Genomic DNA, 18,857 nt, shown 5'->3' on the forward strand with positions numbered 1-18,857 from the left:
CGACAGCCCGGCCAAGGTGGGTCCCGGCTCCGGGGGCAGCGCTTCACGCACGGCACCGCCTCGGGCGCGTGGTGCTCGGGGTCGGTGCTGCCCCGCGCCCCGCCTCCCAGCAGCGCGAGGTATCACCTCAGCGCCGCCGCCTTTCCACTCCCTCCCCCGCCTGCGGCCGGAGGCGCGCGCGCCCGGGCCCCAGCTGACTCCTCCCTCTCTCGGGCAGCGGGGCCGGGAGCGTGACGTCGGCAGTTGCGACGCCCGGAGCTGAGCGTGTGGCTCTCGTACGTTGGCGGCGCGCGCGAGGCCCGGCACCGGCAGTTGGTCCCCAGGCGGTGCCGAGCTCGCGCCAACTCTCTCCCTGCGCCTCCTACCATGTTCCCTGCTGCCCCCGGCTCCCCGCGCACCCCGGGCGGACCGGCCCGCAGGACACTCGGGGCCGCCGCAGTCTCTGTTCCCCGGCCGGGCGGCAGGAAGACCCTGGCGGCGGCCGGCTCCCCGGGGCTGTTCTCCCCGGTGGGGAGGCGGAGCGGCTCCCTATCGGCGCGGTGAGTTCCCGGCGGAGGCGGTGGGTTCTGGGCTGGGCCTTAGTGCTCCAGAGCGGGGCTTAGGGGTACTGGGGGGCCGCGGCTTGTGCCCCCAGAGCAGCCGTCCCTGTCCCCCTGCGCTGCCCAGCTCAACCGGGAGTGAGAGTGACCCGGCTCGTGGCAGGTCCGCGCTGTCCGGTGTAACTGCGCGGGGCTGCTGTCTAGGAGAGCCATGGCCAGAGGCACTGAGCTGCCTGCCGGCTCGGGAAGCCGTCCCTGCCTCAAATCATCCCTCCATTGCGAAGGGCTAGAAACTTAATTGGTGCTGTTTCAATTAACAGTCTGCAGTGGGGGGGTCCCTGTTCACAACTGAAATGCCCCAGTGGGTAGGTGGGCGGGATGGGATTTATAAATCCAGTGTAATTTTGATGTGGTCATCTACGTTTAGGTTCTCTTTTTCATTCTGTAAGTGTGCTTTAATATTGCAGTGCTCTTTTATGAGTTTATTTTATGAGTGTAGCGACCTAAACTGTGGTTCAAGTAACCTGCTTGATCACCCAGGGGTTTGTGCATTACCCAATTTCTTTGTGGTATTGTGCACAGGACAGTCCATTCCTAAAGTTGGCGATGTAAGCAGGATGTCTGCCCACTTCGATTGTAAGCACTTTGGGGCAAGGATTTTTTTTTTTCTTCTGTGTTCATACAGTAGCTAGCACAGTGAGCTCCTGTCCACGACTAAGGCTCCTAATGCTGCCATAATTCAGATAAACAAACAGTATTTCCTTTATACTCATTATAGTGTTCATTTTCTTTTTGATATTTCTAAGAATATGGGGCACAGGTCTTTGTTAGGTCTTGAGTAATTTTGTGGCTGCTGGTAGTAACCCTGAAAATCACATGAACTGAAGCTCAGCATATGATTATTTCCATTCATTTTATGTCTAGAATGATCGTCAGTTGTACCTTTTTAGTTTTTGGGCCTCTGGTTGTCAAAGTTTCCATGGATTTAAAAAAAATCACTGTCCAAAAAAAATTATTGTTCTCTATCCCACATAGGTCAGAAGTGTTATAAATCCAGAACAGTTATATGACCCTTCAGAATTCAGTCTCAAAAGTAGTTATTTGCTCTTGAGACTGACAGGTGTTGCTCAGATGACATTTTCAGCCCTGGGGAATCGCTAGACTGAACTTTCAGCCTGTTTAGCATGGCAGCCCATTCTCACTTTCTGACCTTGGTTTCAGGTTTGGGTTACAGAGATAGTCAGTCTTTCTGATTGAAAGATGCTATTGCAGTGTTTTCCTGCTTGTTGGCAAGGAAAGTGCACCCTGCTGAGAAGCAGGGAAAATTTGTAAAGAACTGAATTAGAGTAGAAAGGAATCTAATAGCAACCCAACAATTTCCTGGAAGGAGCTGTGATAATTAGGCCTACAAATTTACCATCATTTTGAGTTTTAGATAAAAAGTGACAGGTTTCAGAGGAACAGCCGTGTTAGTCTGTATTCGCAAAAAGAAAAGGAGTACTTGTGGCACCTTAGAGACTAACCAATTTATTTGAGCATGAGCTTTCGTGAGCTACAGCTCACTGTAGCTCATCAACATCTGATGAAGTGAGCTGTAGCTCACGAAAGCTCATGCTCAAATAAATTGGTTAGTCTCTAAGGTGCCACAAGTACTCCTTTTCTTTTTTAGATAAAAAGTGCAACTTCATAAGATGTCACAATAACCTATAATAACAAATGTTGCTGGGAATAGATGCAAGAAAACCAGACAGAGAAACTAGATTTGTCTAAACCAAAAAGTCTTCATTGACATAACCTGTTGAAAACAGATGATGTGGAGCTGGAAATAAATGTACCAAAATTGGTGTGCCAGATATTAAGCCTAATTGGTGGACAAAATAATGAGGGTATGGGCTATTCCACCCTCGCTCGCTTTTTGGGTCCTTAAACGAGAGAGACTTTGGGGGTGGGGGGGAATGCAGAGCAAAGATCAGACTGAGGCTACTGGAGTGAGCTTCACCATCACTGTCTCCTGGGACCCCAGGCCTTCTTTGTCCTAATCCTGAGGGATGTCCTGACCAGATGGGGTCAGAGGGAGCGATCCAGGTGATATTGCTACCCCCTACCAGTTCCAGCTATATCCCTGACACCATTGCAGATAAAATGGGATCTGACTTTAACAGCAGCAGGAATAACATCAGTTCCAGCCCATCTCAACTAACTTATTTTCATTTTCCCAAAAGGAGTTTTAAATTTTTTACAGCAGCAACAGCTGCAGCTCATACCAACCAACTTCTTCTCTTTTACCCAACAGGACATATATTGCCATCTTTAATACCATCTAAGAGACTCACAAAGTTTTTTTTTCCTCCTAAAACTCTTTCCAGCTGAAAGATTTGCTGTGACAAGCGCCAGTGTGAACAGCACGTTCTCAACAGGAGAGCCGACAAACAGCGGCTACACTGCATGACTTTTAGCGGCACGGCTGTAGCGACACAGCCATGTCGCTAAAAGCTGTGTAGTAGTAAAAGCAGTGTAGACATAGCCTTTGTTTAACACTGTTTAATGTTGGATTGTGACTGGGTTTTATTAATACCTTTGGTCCATTTATTCCATCTAAATTAATACAACAAGGGAAACCTAATATATGGACTTATATGCATTTGTGCCTCTTTTCCACAAACCTGGCCATTTAATCAAATCTATCTTTTAAACAATTAAAAATGAAATAAATATTGTATATTAAAATTGCAGGAGACATAGTAGAAAATTAATCACAGCTGGTGTGTTGGTTTTTTTGTTTTTGTTTTTTTTAGAGCAACACCCACAAGGGTCATACAACATCCTTCAGCCAGTGAGACTATCAACTATGATGTTAAGAGTTTTGGATCCTCTCTCCCTGTTAAGGTTATGGAGGCCCTAAGAATGGCTGATGGTAAGGGTTGCATTTTTCTTTTCTCCACATGGGAATTGGATCAGATAAAGGAAAAATGGTAATCTCTTTATACTTTTAAATAGTTGATTTTTGAGCAAGGAGGAGGAGAAGATAGCACCTCTTTTTAATTGCATGCAGTAAGTCACTTGTCTGAGCATTTGTAAGCTTCAAAACATGTAAAACTGTAATTGTTTATGACCAGAACAACACAACTACTTTCTTTCAAATGTCAGTCATCTGGATATCAATTCAGTAACAGACTTCTTTTGAAGAGCAGAACTATTTCATTATATTTTTGTTTTATTTGTAATATTGGAGAGTATCATTCAGGTCAAGCAAAACAAGTACCTTCAAAGTTAAGGTTGCTGCTCCATACATTCAACTGTGTTTAAATGTTATCATTCACAGTCTTAGGTAAGCTCAAGAGGTGTTTAGGCCACTTGTAATAGTCATGTACAAAGTCCTAAGTTAAAAAAGGACAACCATCCTTAATTGTTTCTTGTTTTGCACTTGTTGGTTGATGCCATCAGTCGTGCTGTATAGGTGCATAGCATGTGTGCACAGTGCTGTATTTTTATACATAATTGGACTGTATCCATTGATCCAGATTCTTTACCTTCAAAACAATAACAAATGTGAGTGGCTTCTAAAATTCAAGACTTGGGAATCACACTGCTGGAAATGATTAGAATGAGCTAAAACTTGTCTGTTTTGAGAGCGCAATGCAAAACTTTATGAAAAAGTCTTCCCTCAGTAATAAAGGCTGAACTAATATAAAACAAAATCCTTTCCAAATATAAATAGCTGAATCTAGGAATGATAAAGGAGCTGGATCCTTTATCAACAAAGTTAATGAGTTTTGAATTTGGCACCTAGATAATACAGTTAGAGGCATGTTAAAAACGCCTAAAATAGTGTCTAAACGGGGATTGTCTGTGTCAAATCCAAAGGATTGAGTAAAGAAATCAAGTTGTGTATATGTCTTTTTTTCTCTCTTTCATTTATTTTGTACCTATCTCAAACTTTAGGTGCTTTAATAGTTCTTTAAGAACACATAATGCAAACTGTTAAAACACAGATACACCAGCTTGATATAATCCAACCCCACATAATGGCATAAAACCAGCAGATAAATAGAAAAAGGTACTCATTATTATCTTCTTATCATTCTCCAAAAACCCAGGAAAATGGGCTTTGCATTGAAACCAAGAATATCTCTTCAGAGATATTTCTGTACATTGTTGTTTCTTTTTTATAATGGTTCACTGTTTTAGGTTTATATTATATCTGCAGTAACTTTAAGTAATTTTCTCAGTGATTCTGCTGCTCTCAATTCTTATCTAATAAGATGTAAATAAAATGTAAATGGGTCATTTTCTTGGAGTGACTTTCAACTTTTGTGAGAAATGTAGGTTACATTGAAATGTATTTTAAACAATATTTGGTAAATGAGTGTCTTGCATTTAATTAGCTAAAGGACATAGAATTTTTCATGTGGCGTTGGATCTATTAGAAAAAAGTTTCCTCCTTTCCTACCAAAATGAAGATTTGATAGTTTAAAGACTGTTCTACAGAGTTTTAGAAGTCGTATTACTTCATGAAATTTTATATGGTCTTTTTGGATGTAGCTGATGACCTGTTAAGCGTGCAGGTGGATGAAAGTGGATGGGCCTGGCTAGTCTACAAAGAGAGGCTGATTATTTGGAAGATTGGTCAATCACCAGTTGCTAAGGTAAATGGGCTGTCAAACTGATGATGAAAAAGTGGGTGTGTATTTGTTATGCTAATTGAACAAGTCTTTCAATTGTGTAGTTTGACCCAAGGGATAGTCGAGGACCTGAGACCCTAACTCACAAGAAAAAGTGAGTGATGAAGTGAGCTGTAGCTCACGAAAGCTCATGCTCAAATAAATTGGTTAGTCTCTAAGGTGCCACAAGTACTCCTTTTCTTTTTAAGAAAAAGATGAATGGGTTTGTACAAATCCGTGGTAGCAACTGCATAAGAAAGGTGAAAGTTTAGAACTTAACTCTTGTATTTTCTCTCTGTGCAACCTTAATATTTCCCTATTTCCCCTGGTTTTTTCCTCCCCCGCCCCCCGTTCCTCAGACGTTCTTGTTAAACCCTGGATTTGTGTTGGAAATGGCCCACTTTGATTATCATACACATTGTAAGGAGAGTGATCACTTTAGATAAGCTATTACCAGCAGGAGAGTGGGGTGGGGGGAGAGAGAACCTTTTGAAGTGAAAAACACCCATTTTTTCATGGTCTGTGTGTATAAAAGATCCTCACTACGTTTTCCACTTTATGCATCTGATGAAATGAGCTATAGCTCACGAAAGCTTATGCTCAAATAAATTGGTTAGTCTCTAAGGTGCCACAAGTCCTCCTTTTCTTTTTGCGAATACAGACTAACACGGCTGCTACTCTGAAACCTTAATATTGTATTGTTTTTTTTATTTAATAGGTATCTCTCAAAGCAGATGCACTCTAGTGATCTAAATAACGTTTTTAGAAATTAGCTAGTATATTAAGATTGGTTTTGATAATCCTATGCCTGCTCTTCAACATGTGCGATGAAAAATGAATTTTTATAAGCCTCTTGTATTGTGAGTGGATGTTTTGATTAATTTCCTTTTTGTCAAGAACATATTTTTACCTATGCACCAAGAAACACTTAAGTGAAAAAACACTTTGGTGCATAGCAATTAACATCTGTAGGAGCCTGTAGTTGTTTCAAGTCTCTCTTGCTGATAGGGAATATGTCTCTCCTCCTCGGTCAAATGCAGTGTGTATTCCTTGTACAACTCCCACAGTACAATGTCCACAATACCAGAGTGACAGGTGCAGCTGTGCTGATTGTACCGATACAGTTGCCTTCCCTATTCAGTAGTCATGATTTTCTCCAGCACATTTCTTTGGATGATTTTGCCATCTTGTGTCTGAAAATGTATAACCAGTGTTCCGGCTAAAAGGCTTCAAAGAAGCCTGCTTTGTCCGTTGTAGTGTTGAGACGCACTCTTACCCTGTGTAATTTGTGAATTGTATTTTAAAATAATGTGTAAATACATATTTGAGCTATCAGCTGGCTGTGGCAATCTTGCTAAAAATGACAGCTGTGACACTCCATATGGGGACCTAATGTTAGAACTTAAGATAGTTTAAAAGCAGAAAATTGGTTCAAAATTTAGAGCTTACATTTTTTAAAAGAAAGTGCTTCATACATTAACAGTATTGTTCTGATTGGTACACCCATATTAGTGCAAAATAAGTAGTAGTTCTATTATTTACAATTTTTATTCCAGTAGCACCCAACCAGGTGCCAATCAGGATTAGGGCTCCATTATGCTGGGTGCTGTAGAAGCAGATAGTGATATAATCTGTGCTTTAGAGCTTTCAATCTAAAAGATTCCAGAGAAAATGAAGGGTTGGGGACATTGTAATGACATACATGCAGATGAATCCGATGCTTGGCACAGGTTGTTAGTTGTATGTTTTTCTTTAATTGGGGGTGTCATAAATATAAAGGGAAGGATAACCACCTTTCTGTATACAGTGCTGTAAAATCCCTCCTGGCCAGAGGCAAAACCCTTTCACCTCTAAAGGGTTAAGAAGCTAAGGTAACCTTGCTGGCACCTGATGCAAAATGAACAATGAGGGGACAAGATACTTTCATATCTGGAGGGGGGGACAAAGGGTTTGGTCTGTGATGCTTTTGCTGGGCACAGATCAGGAATGCAGCCTTCTAACTCCTGTTAAGTTAGTAAGTAATCTAGCTAGAAAATGCGTTAGATTTTCTTTTGTTTAATGGCTGGTAAAATAAGCTGTGCTGGAGGGAATGTATATTCCTGTTTTTGTGTCTTTTTGTAACTTAAGGTTTTGCCTAGAGGGATTCTCTGTGTTTTGAATCTGATTACCCTGTAAGGTATTTACCATCCTGATTTTACAGAGGTGATTCTTTTACCTTTTCTTTAATTAAAATTCTTCTTCTAAGAACCTGATTGATTTTTCATTGTTCCTAAGATCCAAGGGTTTGGGTCTATGTTTAGCTGCACCAATTGGTGAGGATTATTATCAAGCCTTCCCCAGGAAAGGGGGTGTAGCGCTTGGGGGAGGGATATTTGGGGGGCAGACGTCTCTAAATGGGCTCTTTCCCTGTTCTTTGTTTAAAACGCTTGGTGGTGGCAGCATACTGTTCAAGGACAAGACAAAGTTTGTACCTTGGGGAATTTTTAACCTAAGCTGGTAAGAATAATCTTTCATGCAGGTCCCCACATCTGTACCCTAGAGTTCAGAGTGGGGAAGGAACCTTGACAAGGGGTAAAGGTGGGGTGAATTTATGTTCTTTAACAATGGGTTTTCTGAGAAGCCTAACCTAATACCACTGCCAAGCTGGGGCTGTTGTATCTTCTCCAGCCTTCACCTCCTGAAGAATTTCTCGAAGTGGTGAGGGAGCATCATCTGAAAAATGATTGGCATTGTAAATCACATTTAAGACATTTAAATAAAGAAATAAGTTCAGTGAAATAATTGCCTGCTTGTTGGCAGACACAAGTTGCTGTCTGGTTGACAGAAGACTGGAATCTAGAGTTCCTGTATTTGTCATTAAGATGGGAGTGAAGCATGCCTGGGTATTTATTTAACACAAATGTGACTATCCTCTGATAATCCTCTCTAAAACCCTTTGCTGTAGTTTCATGTAATTTGAGCAATTTAATTGTTTGCTTTTACCTTAGTATCTACTGTCAGAACAACGATTTAGTAGAATTTGTAAAATGGATATACAAATGACTTTGTCTGAGGCATGTTTATGATAGTGTCTCTTTATTCCTCGTTGTAGTTATCTGTATGCAAGGAACTACAGTTGCCATCCAGTGACTTCCAATGGAGTTCTAGCTTAGCAGCTATATCCTGCCTCAGTACTTCAAGTGAAGTACCTTCTCTACAGGTAAGCAACTTAACAAATTAAAAAAAAAATCTATGACTATCGTCTTCTTTGTCACTCATTCTTTTGGAAACTGCATTCCCTGTGTTATAATTAGGTTGGGCATGATTCAGTTTTAATCGATAACTGTCAATAAACATCGATTTCTGTTGACATACTCAAATTGATGAAGAAACCATTGTTCGGTAACTGTCAGCGTGCCTACAGGGATTTGGTGTCACCAGCCCTGTGGCCCTGGAGGGAGTCCTCTGCAGCCCTGCTGTCATGGGGGTGAGTGGGTCAGTCTGTGGCAGTGGAGCTGCAGAGAGTTCTCTGGGCTGGTGATACCTGATCCCTGCACACAAGGTGCAGGGGGAGGCTGCAGTCTTGGAAGGGCAGAGCGGAGATCTCTGTCCAGGACTGTAAGGAAGAGGAGTCGTCCCTGGCTGCGGGCGTGGCCACCTAACTGCTGAATGACTTATGTAGCAGTGCAGGGAGCCCTCTGTAGCACTGCTGTCATGGACTCTCACTCACCAGGTGGGAGTGCTGGGTGGTCTCTGCTTTGCTCCACCAGGATGACAGCCTTCCCTGCTCCTTGTGTCTGTAGAGATCTGGCATCAATGGCCATGTAGGGATCTCTCTGCAGCTCTGCTGTCAAGTCCCACTCACTCACTTTTTTTGGTAATTAAATGTAGTAATTAGAAACTTCTTACATTGCAGTTCTTAAAGGATTAATTCATTAAAAAAAAAATCAGACTAGGGAAAATAGCATCATTCAGCAGTGGGACACCTGAAAGTTTAGTCCAGGTAAGTGAAATTTGAACATAGTGCTTCCTGAAAAAGTTATGCATCATCTGTGTTTTAATTCTGGGTGTGTGGACTGACTGCAAATGAAAACTGTTTTTTTGCCTAAGTTTCATTATGAATGCCATCCAACACTGGAAGAAATAGGTGATCTGCCTGTCTGGGCCTGCTGCTTTGCTAAATACCTCTTGTACTGTGCGGGGATGAGAACCCAGGATCAACTAGGTATACACAATATTGCACTACTGTGTACGATATTGTGTGTAACTACTGTTCACAAAGAACATGAGATAGTGGCCAGTTTTCAGTTTCAGGTTGTACACAGCATTCGTTCAGTGCACCCAGAGCTTTTCAGTGAGGATCAGATCAGCAGCTAGTCCTTGAAGGGAAGAAGCCATCCATCCTGGCATCATCTTGAATTTCTAGGTGGTGAAAAGAGGTAGTAGCATTTTGCTGTCACATCCCTCCCCCCAAACTTGACCCCTTTAATCTTGCCACAGTTTAATCATGCTAGAAGTAATATAAGAGGTGAGAACATGCAAAAGCCTAAATTATTAAATTAATCTTTCCTTAGCTGGGTATGTTTTGCAAAGACATCACTGTTTTGTGGACCACAATAGTAAGCATGTAAGGGGAATATTAGTGGTGGGAAAACTGCAAGAGGTAGGGTAAAAGGAGTAGCTCAATGACATCCTCAACAACAACATTATAACGTAAATTATTGTTAAATTTTTAAATATAATTGAATTGATCAGTAATAGTGACCATAACGTAATTAAATTTAACATCCTTGTAGGGGGGAAAATACTGAAGAAACCCACCACAGTAGCATTTAACTTTTAAAAGGGGATCTACACAAAAATGAGGAGGCTATTTAAATGGAAATTAAAAGGAATAGTCACAAGAGTAAAATGTCTTCAAGCTGCATGAAAACTATTTAAAAACACCACAGTAGAGGCTCAAACAAAATGTATACTCCAAATTAAAACAAAACAAAAACGTAAGAGGACCAGAAAAATGCCACCATGGCTAAACAACAGAGTAAAAGAGGCATTTAAAGGCAAAAAGGTATCCTTTAAAAACTTTCAGAGTAACAGCCGTGTTAGTCTGTATTTGCAAAAAGAAAAGGAGTATTTGTGGCACCTTAGAGATTAACCAATTTATTTGAGCATGAGCTTTCGTGAGCTACAGCTCACTTCATCGGATGCATGCCATGGAAACTGTAGCAGACTTTATATATACACAGAGAATATGAAAAAATACCTCCTCCCACCCCACTGTCCAGCTGGTAATAGCTTATCTAAAGTGATCATCAGGTGGGCCATTTCCAGCACAAATCCAGGTTTTCTCACCCTCCACCCCCCCACACAAATTCACTCTCCTGCTGGTGATAGCCCATCCAAAGTGACAACTCTTTACACAATGTGCATGATAATCAAGTTGGGCCATTTCCTGCACAAATCCAGGTTCTCTCACCCCCCTCCTAAAAACCACACACACAAACTCACTATCCTGCTGGTAATAGCTCATCCAAAGTGACCATTCTCCCTACAATGTGCATAATTAAGGTGGGCCATTTCCAGCACAAATCCAGGTTTTCTCACATCCCCCCCACCCCCATACACACACAAACTCACTCTCCTGCTGGTAATAGCTCATCCAAACTGACCACTCTCCAAGTTTAAATCCAAATTAAACCAGAACATCTGGGGGGCGGGGGGGGGTAGGAAAAAACAAGAGGAAATAGGCTACCTTGCATAATGACTTAGCCACTCCCAGTCTCTATTTAAGCCTAAATTAATAGTATCCAATTTGCAAATGAATTCCAATTCAGCAGTTTCTCGCTGGAGTCTGGATTTGAAGTTTTTTTGTTTTAAGATAGCGGCCTTCATGTCTGTGATGGCGTGACCAGAGAGATTGAAGTGTTCTCCGACTGGTTTATGAATGTTATAATTCTTGACATCTGATTTGTGTCCATTTATTCTTTTACGTAGAGATTGTCCATTTTGACCAATGTACATGGCAGAGGGGCATTGCTGGCACATGATGGCATATATCACATTGGTGGATGTGCAGGTGAACGAGCCTCTGATAGTGTGGCTGATGTTATTAGGCCCTGTGATGGTGTCCCCTGAATAGATATGTGGGCACAATTGGCAACGGGCTTTGTTGCAAGGATAAGTTCCTGGGTTCTGTTGTATGGTATGTGGTTGTTGGTAAGTATTTGCTTCAGGTTGCGGGGCTGTCTGTAGGCAAGGACTGGCCTGTCTCCCAAGATTTGTGAGAGTGTTGGGTCATCCTTTAGGATAGGTTGTAGATCCTTAATAATGCGTTGGAGGGGTATTAGTTGGGGGCTGAAGGTGACGGCTAGTGGCGTTCTGTTATTTTCTTTGTTAGCCTGTCCTGTAGTAGGTAACTTCTGGAAACTCTTCTGCAGGTGGGTATTGTAGTTGTAAGAATGCTTGACAGAGATCTTGTAGGTGTTTGTCTCTGTCTGAGGGGTTGGAGCAAATGCGGTTGTATCGCAGAGCTTGGCTGTAGACGATGGATCGTGTGGTGTGGTCAGGGTGAAAGCTGGAGGCATGCAGGCAGGAATAGCGGTCAGTAGGTTTCCGGTATAGGGTGGTGTTTATGTGACCATTGTTTATTAGCACTGTAGTGTCCAGGAAGTGGATTTCTTGTGTGGACTGGACCAGGCTGAGGTTGGTGGTGGGATGGAAATTGTTGAAATCATGGTGGAATTCCTCAAGGGCTTCTTTTCCATGGGTCCAGATGATGAAGATGTCATCAATATAGCGCAAGTAGAATAGGGGCTTTAGGGGACGAGAGCTGAGGAAGCGTTGTTCTAAATCAGCCATAAAAATGTTGGCATACTGTGGGGCCATGCGGGTACCCATAGCAGTGCCGCTGATCTGAAGGTATACATTGTCCCCAAATGTGAAATAGTTATGGGTAAGGACAAAGTCACAAAGTTCAGCCACCAGGTTAGCCGTGACATTATCGGGGATAGTGTTCCTGACTGCTTGTAGTCCATCTTTGTGTGGAATGTTGGTGTAGAGGGCTTCTACATCCAAAGTGGCCAGGATGGTGTTACCTGGTGGCTGAACTTTGTGACAATTTCCATCCCACCACCAACCTCAGCCTGGTCCAGTCCACACAAGAAGCCTGCCAAACAATCAGTGGGGCCACTGGATGATCAAGGTGGTAAATGAGCACTCAAGAAAGACAAGGCCGTTGTAGAAATGAATTCTTTGCATTGGTCTTTACTGCAGAGGATGTGCAGGAGATTCCCACACCTGAGCCATTCTTTTAGATGACAGATCTGAGGAAATGTCCAAGATTGAGGTGTCAGTAAAGGAGATTTTGGAACAAATATTCACCCAAGAGTTCTGAAGGAACTCGAATATGAAATTTCAGAACTACTGACTGTGGTATGTAGCCTGTTGATTAAATCAGCATCTGTACCAGATGACTGGAAGATAGCTAATGTAACAGCCATTTTTAAAAAAAGGCTCCAGAGACAATCCTGGCAATTACAAGCCAGTAAGCCTAACTTCAGTACTAGGCAAATAGGTTGACATTATAGTAAAGAACAGAATTATCAGGCGCAGAGATAAACACTGTTGGGGAAAATCAACATGGCTTTTGTATAGGCAAATCATGCTTCATAAATCTATTAGAATTTTTTGAGGTTGTCAACAAAATCTGGACAAGGATGTTAGAGTTAGATATAGTGTACTTGGATTTTCAGAAAGCCTTTGACAAGGTCCCTCACCAAAGGCTCTTAAGCAAAGTAAGCAGTCATGGGAGAAGACGGAAGGACCTCTCATGTATCAGTAACTGGTTAAAAGATAGGAAGCACAGGGTAGGAATAAATGATTAGGTTTCACAGTGGAGAGAGGTAAATAGCAGGGTCCCCCAAGGATCTGTACTGGGACAAGTGCTGTACAACATATTTATAAATGATTTGGAAAAGTGGGGAAACTGTGAGGTGGCAGAGTTTGCAGATGATAGAAAATTATTCGATGGTTAAGTCCAAAGATGATTGCAAAGAGTTTCAAAGGGATCTCACAAAACTGAATGACTAGGCAACAAAATGGCAAATGAAATTTAATGTTGATAAGTGCAAAGTAATGCACATTGGAAAACATAACCCCAACTATACACACAAAATTATGGGGTCTAAATCAGCTGTTGCCACTTAAGAAAGAGATCTTGGAGTCATCTTAGATAGTTTTCTGAAAACATCTGCTCAATGTGCAGTGACAGTCAAAAAAAGCTTAACAGTGTTAGGAGCTATTAGGAAGGGAATAGATAATAAGAAAATATCTTAATGCCACTATGTAAATCCATGGTATGCCCAGTCCCTGAGTACTGCATGCAGTTCTGGTTGCCCCGTCTCAAAAAAGATATATTAAAATTGGAACAAGTAAAGAGAAGGGCTACAAAAATCTTTGGGATATGGAACAACTTCCATATGATGGGGAGATTAAAAAGACTAACTATTCAGCTCAGAAAAGAGACAGCCCAGAGGTGGGATGTGATAGAGGTCTCTAAAATCATTAATGGTGTGGAGGAAGTGTTATTTATCCCTTCATGTAACACAAGAACCAGGGGTGATCCAAATAAATTAATATACAGCAGGTTTAAAACAAACATAAGTACTTCACACAACATGCAGTCAGCCTGTGGAACCCCTTCCCAGGGGATATTGTGAAGGCCAAAAGTGTAAATGAGTTACAAAAGAATTAGATAAATTCGTGGAGAATAGGTTCATCGATGGCTATTAGCCAAGATGGTCAGAGATGTAACCCCATGGCCCTTAATCTCCAACTGCTATAAACTGGGATTGGACAGCAGGGAATGAATCACTTGATAAATGCCCTATTCCGTTAATTCTCTCTGAAGTATCTCGCACTGGCTATTTATAGAAGATAGGTTAGTGGGCTAGGTGGACCATTGGTCTGACCCATTACAGCCATTATTATGTTACTATTTTGTGATTTTTTGGACAATCAGTTGATTAGACGTAGTGCTTCCTGTTCAGATCTTTACGTGGATAAAGGCACTTGCACCATTCTTTGGCCTTGGGTGGATCTCCAGGGAGAGTAAGTCCTAAAGTGAAGAACTCTTCACCCAAAACATCTTGATAGAAACATCTGAGAGTTTGTGTGATTATTCTTTGAAGAATACATTTGTAAAACAAGGCATTGTAGAGTTTAATGTTTCTCTTAATGGCTCCAGAACCATTTTATTTGGTTTACAGGTAAAGAGATTTTTTTCTCTTAGCCGTCAGCTTCGCTGGCTGACATTGGATATTAGTCAACCTGAGTTTTTGGGGTCACATGTCATGACCAGTAATAAAGATTTTGCATCTGGAACTTAAGTCCTTCGCTGGTTCTTACAGCAACAAATCTCACTTGCTCTCAGTAGCTATATTGACCCTGCTACATGATCAGCAGTAAAAAGTAGTAAAAATTATTTTTGTCAGTAAGACAAGCAGATGTGACTCAATATATACATCTGTTGAGTTAGAAGTTTCCATTTTTACATAATCCTCCTCCTCTACCCTAAATGTGCTTTAGTTCTGTTTGTGTGTGTAAGTATATATTTACCATTTTTTGTTTTTATCCTCTTAACTTCTGGGACACTCAAAAGAGATTTAATATTATTCAAATAAAAAGTTTCATCCTTATTATAGACCACCTATATCATGTGTTGACTATTTTTCTGTAATTCCAAGTCTCTGTCAGCGATGGTTGCCACCAGTGAAGGGTTTGTACGTTATTGGCCCAGCCTTCTGCATGAAGGTTCCTATACGGAGACTTTTACAGACTTTGGCGGCTCTCTGTGCAGTTTTCTAACAGCTGTTAAGGTATAGTACAAATTTTGTTTACATCAAAAGTATTAATTTGATTGCTAACTTAGAAACAGGAAAGAGTATTTGGAGCATCAAGTCTTAAACCCCTAGGAACTTTAATAAACTAAACAGTTGCAGAGTGAGCTATGTGACCTCATTATGGATAACTTCACAGAACTGTCAGAGAGGCGATACCACCGTGAGTGAAAGCAAGATCCCTTTCCTCACAAAAGTTCCAGAATATGACAAACACGAATAGAGAATTATTTTGTGCATGAGCTTGTTAAACGGGATATATTTTTTTTATAAATCCTAGTTTAGAAATTAGATGTAAGAGGAGTAAACTGCAAAGATAAAATGGTGGTAAGACTACTTGTATTCTCTTTTTTAACCTGTTACATTTACTAAGGAATTGTGAATTTTTTTCACTTAACTAAATGAACAGTTACACGTAAGTGTTTCAGATGACAGCAGATTGACCCTGTTGGAAAATTTTTACCTGTATTTTGCAACTTCTAAAACCTGGCACATCTGAAGTCTAATTTAAATAAAATGATTTTCCTTTTAGGGCAGAATTATTATATTTATATGTAACATTTTTTATTAGCAGTGAGTATTAAAAAATCCCCAAACAACACATATGTTTCTTGTTTAACTTAAAAAGTCTAATAAAATAATTAAGCATCTGTCAGAAAATGAAAGCAATTGAAAGTGTGTGTGCAGGCACCTCAGACTTTGAAGCACTAGACTTGCTAAACTGAGACTCAGGAAAAGTTCAAATGGACTTTGAGAAGCATTTTGAGAAGTGTAAACATTTGTTTGAAAACATTACATGGAATTTTAGCTTTGCAATTTTTGTTGACTGAAATGCAATTCCATAGGTGAAATCTTGTGCAGTGTTTAGAAGATTAATCATTGTTGAACTCCAGTTTAATATTTGTTTGATACAGACTTCTTTCAATACTTCTAAGTAATGTGTCTTTCACAGTATGGGCTATATTCATCTCTCATGTAACACCATTGAAGTTAATGACTTTGCACAAGAGGTGAGCCTGTCCCTGTCCTCTCCACTACTGTTGCCAAATAGTGCTGCATTTCGTTTAACAACAATGTGGCATCTTTTACAAACACTACATTCGCTATTACTGAAATCATTTTTAAAAGATACTGAAATAAGTCTCACAACATAGTCTGATGGATATTTTCTTATGCAGTTAGTTGTGATGTGTCCTACTTAGTTAGGTTAGGGCACTTCAGTGAAAACAGCAAGCTACCCATGGAAATAAATTTTTGTTATAGAGCAGAGCAGTTCCTAGTAAGAAGATTATGAAAATGAGCATTAAGTTCACAAATAATAGTTGTTAAAAATGTTCATTAAAGGTGGACTATTTTTGTGATCAATAAAACAGTTTTTCAGAAAATGTGGTAAAATATTAATTTAAACATGCGTAACCTAACAAATATATTATGTGCTATATGCCATAATTTTAGCCTTGGAAGAACTATAAATAGTTGTTAAAAAGCACTACATCTGATACATTTCAGTTTTTATGTAATGCATTATAATTTCCAGGTAAAGAGCACGGCCTATTGAAAAGCTGACATTTTTAACCAAGTGAAGTTTTTCCCAGGCTTTTACAGCCAGCTGAGCTTTAAATTAATTTGCTGGAAAACATGTTTCATACTATATCTCTGCTAGCCCTCGTTTTCTTTATAGGATGGCTATGTTCCCAGTCCTGTTTTTCTCCTGACCTGGTACAAATAATCCTTATTTGACAGTAATTGTTGCTGAAAGTTGGTGGTGTGTCTTTTATGTGTCTAATGTAGACATTTTTACTTTTTGTTAGGGAGGAAGTTTTGTTTTATCATCTTCAAGGGGCCAGCTAGTTCGATTGATACCAGACAGTTCTGGTAAGATCCATCAGCATGTCCTGCCACAGGGACAGGGCATGTTTTCTGGAATTGGCCGAAGAGTCTCCTCTCTCTTGGGGATTTTGTCTCCTAGTAATGATGCTGCGGTAAGTTCAAGAAATAGATTATTATAAATAGATTTTTTTTTTAAAAAATTATAATGACGTGTTCCAACTTGTCTCACTCCTTCCTTCCCCTTTCACTCACTGCTACTTAAGGACATACTGTACCAGGATACAGAACATCTGAAACCCACTCCATACCAATTATATTCACTAAGGCTTAAAAAAGAAATACTTTACTGCAGTGGTTTTCAATCTATTTTCATTTGTGGACCCCTAAAAAATTTCACATGCAGGCGGAAATCCCTTTGGAAATCTTAGACATAGTCTGTGGATCCCAGGTTGCAAACCACTGTTCTTTAGTAACGACAACCTTTCGCAGACCTCTTCGACATAGTCTGTGGACCCCTAAAGAAAACCACTGCTTGACAGCACTGATGTAAACAGAAAGGAATAATTATCTTGCAACTGTTTTTAAATTTCCTCAGAAATCATAGCATCAGTGTGCTCATTAAATGATCTGCATCCAGTATGATCACTTGGACTTAGTCCTCAACATGATTTATGTTCCAAAATTAGTATTTCTTATGCTTCCCAGAAGATTCCCTGCACTGCGTTTGTCAAACACCAAGTGGCTTAAAGCCTAGAAAACTGGAGTCTACTACTGTTCCTCCTATTCATTTGTTATAGATTATCCCTGTGGTAATTGAATGTCAAAAGCAAACTATACTTGGTGTCCTATCTAGATTTGGTATTTCTCAACAGCCTGTGGCCCTTTGTTTATTTCGTGGAGTGGCCTTACACAACATATTGTCTTCCTTTCTGGTCCATACCAGACTTGAACTAGCAGTTTAATTGCTGAGTGCTTGTGTATTTTTTAAGATTTTCATGATAGGAAGACTAATTTAAGTTAATCAAAAGAAACTTTAGTGTGTGCTTTATTGTGCAGTATTATCATTCAAGTCAGGAAATGCCAAAGTTAAGGTTGTATGCAGTGTAGTGGTACTTGTATATTCCAAGAATCTTTAATTATATGTTCACTTACCATATATCAAATATAACATACAGTTTTCTATAAAACTAGATGTGTGGCATTTTGTAGTTTTGTATATATGCTCTGCTTATGCTGACAGTCTCTGAAAGTCACTTACATACAAGATGAGCCCCATACAAGGTGAGCGATGAATGAAGCAGGCCCTGTGTCATTTGCTGCATGTTATATATTATTCACTTTTCAAGGTTATATGGACATCTATTTGTATTATTTGTGACTTATTTTGTGATTATATTGTCATGCATATCCATAAGGAAGGACATAATTTAACTTGCATGTGAATATTAACTTTGGCATTTTCTGATTTGAGTTCTTAACCGTACAACTCATATTAAAAAAACCCCAAAAACCTGTTAAGTTACGCATCACCAAAACATCCTATCCCATGCATCTTACTAGAGTCATAGGAAAAGGTACCCTTTTGTCTATCTGAAGAGCTGCAGTTTTAACATTCAAATGCACAAAGACTCATGCAGTCGCTTCTGTGGAGACCTTGCCTCATTTCTTGTGCATCTATAGCACGTTTACTTTATTAGGCAAATGTTCTTTCAGGTCCTTGCATCCCCAAAGCACAATTTTTAAAGTGTACATTGACCTATAGCTTGGTGTACACTTGAGATGTGCAGAGAATGGTGCAGGCAAATTGAATGACAATGGAGAAACTATTAGTAACTCATAGGTTCTCCCTAGATAAAGAGATGCCAGTGGTTGTGGGTCATCCTCAAGTTTTGTATGTGAATTTTACAAAAGCTGGAGAGGAGCATGAGATATATTTTTTCTATTTTTTTTTA

At 40.4% G+C, this 18,857-nt stretch overlaps 1 protein-coding gene across 3 annotated transcripts in view; it reads left to right on the forward strand.

The window, feature by feature from the left end:
• The first annotated feature begins 228 nt into the window (after positions 1–228).
• NUP133 (nucleoporin 133) overlaps positions 229–18,857 on the forward strand; it is a 69,334-nt gene continuing 50,705 nt past the window's right edge. For 2 of the 3 annotated variants that reach the window (XM_073338052.1, XM_073338054.1), the window contains exons 1-6: positions 229–539; positions 3,335–3,453; positions 5,082–5,185; positions 8,292–8,399; positions 14,923–15,054; positions 16,887–17,057. In XM_073338052.1, coding sequence (XP_073194153.1) covers positions 367–539; positions 3,335–3,453; positions 5,082–5,185; positions 8,292–8,399; positions 14,923–15,054; positions 16,887–17,057 — 807 coding nt within the window. In that variant the 5' untranslated portion in view covers positions 229–366. The remainder of the gene's footprint in view (positions 540–3,334; positions 3,454–5,081; positions 5,186–8,291; positions 8,400–14,922; positions 15,055–16,886; positions 17,058–18,857) is intronic. The other variant, XM_073338053.1, reaches the window with a different exon arrangement.

This window comes from Lepidochelys kempii, chromosome 3 (assembly GCF_965140265.1).
Source record: "Lepidochelys kempii isolate rLepKem1 chromosome 3, rLepKem1.hap2, whole genome shotgun sequence".
NCBI classification, from domain to species: domain Eukaryota; kingdom Metazoa; phylum Chordata; order Testudines; family Cheloniidae; genus Lepidochelys; species Lepidochelys kempii.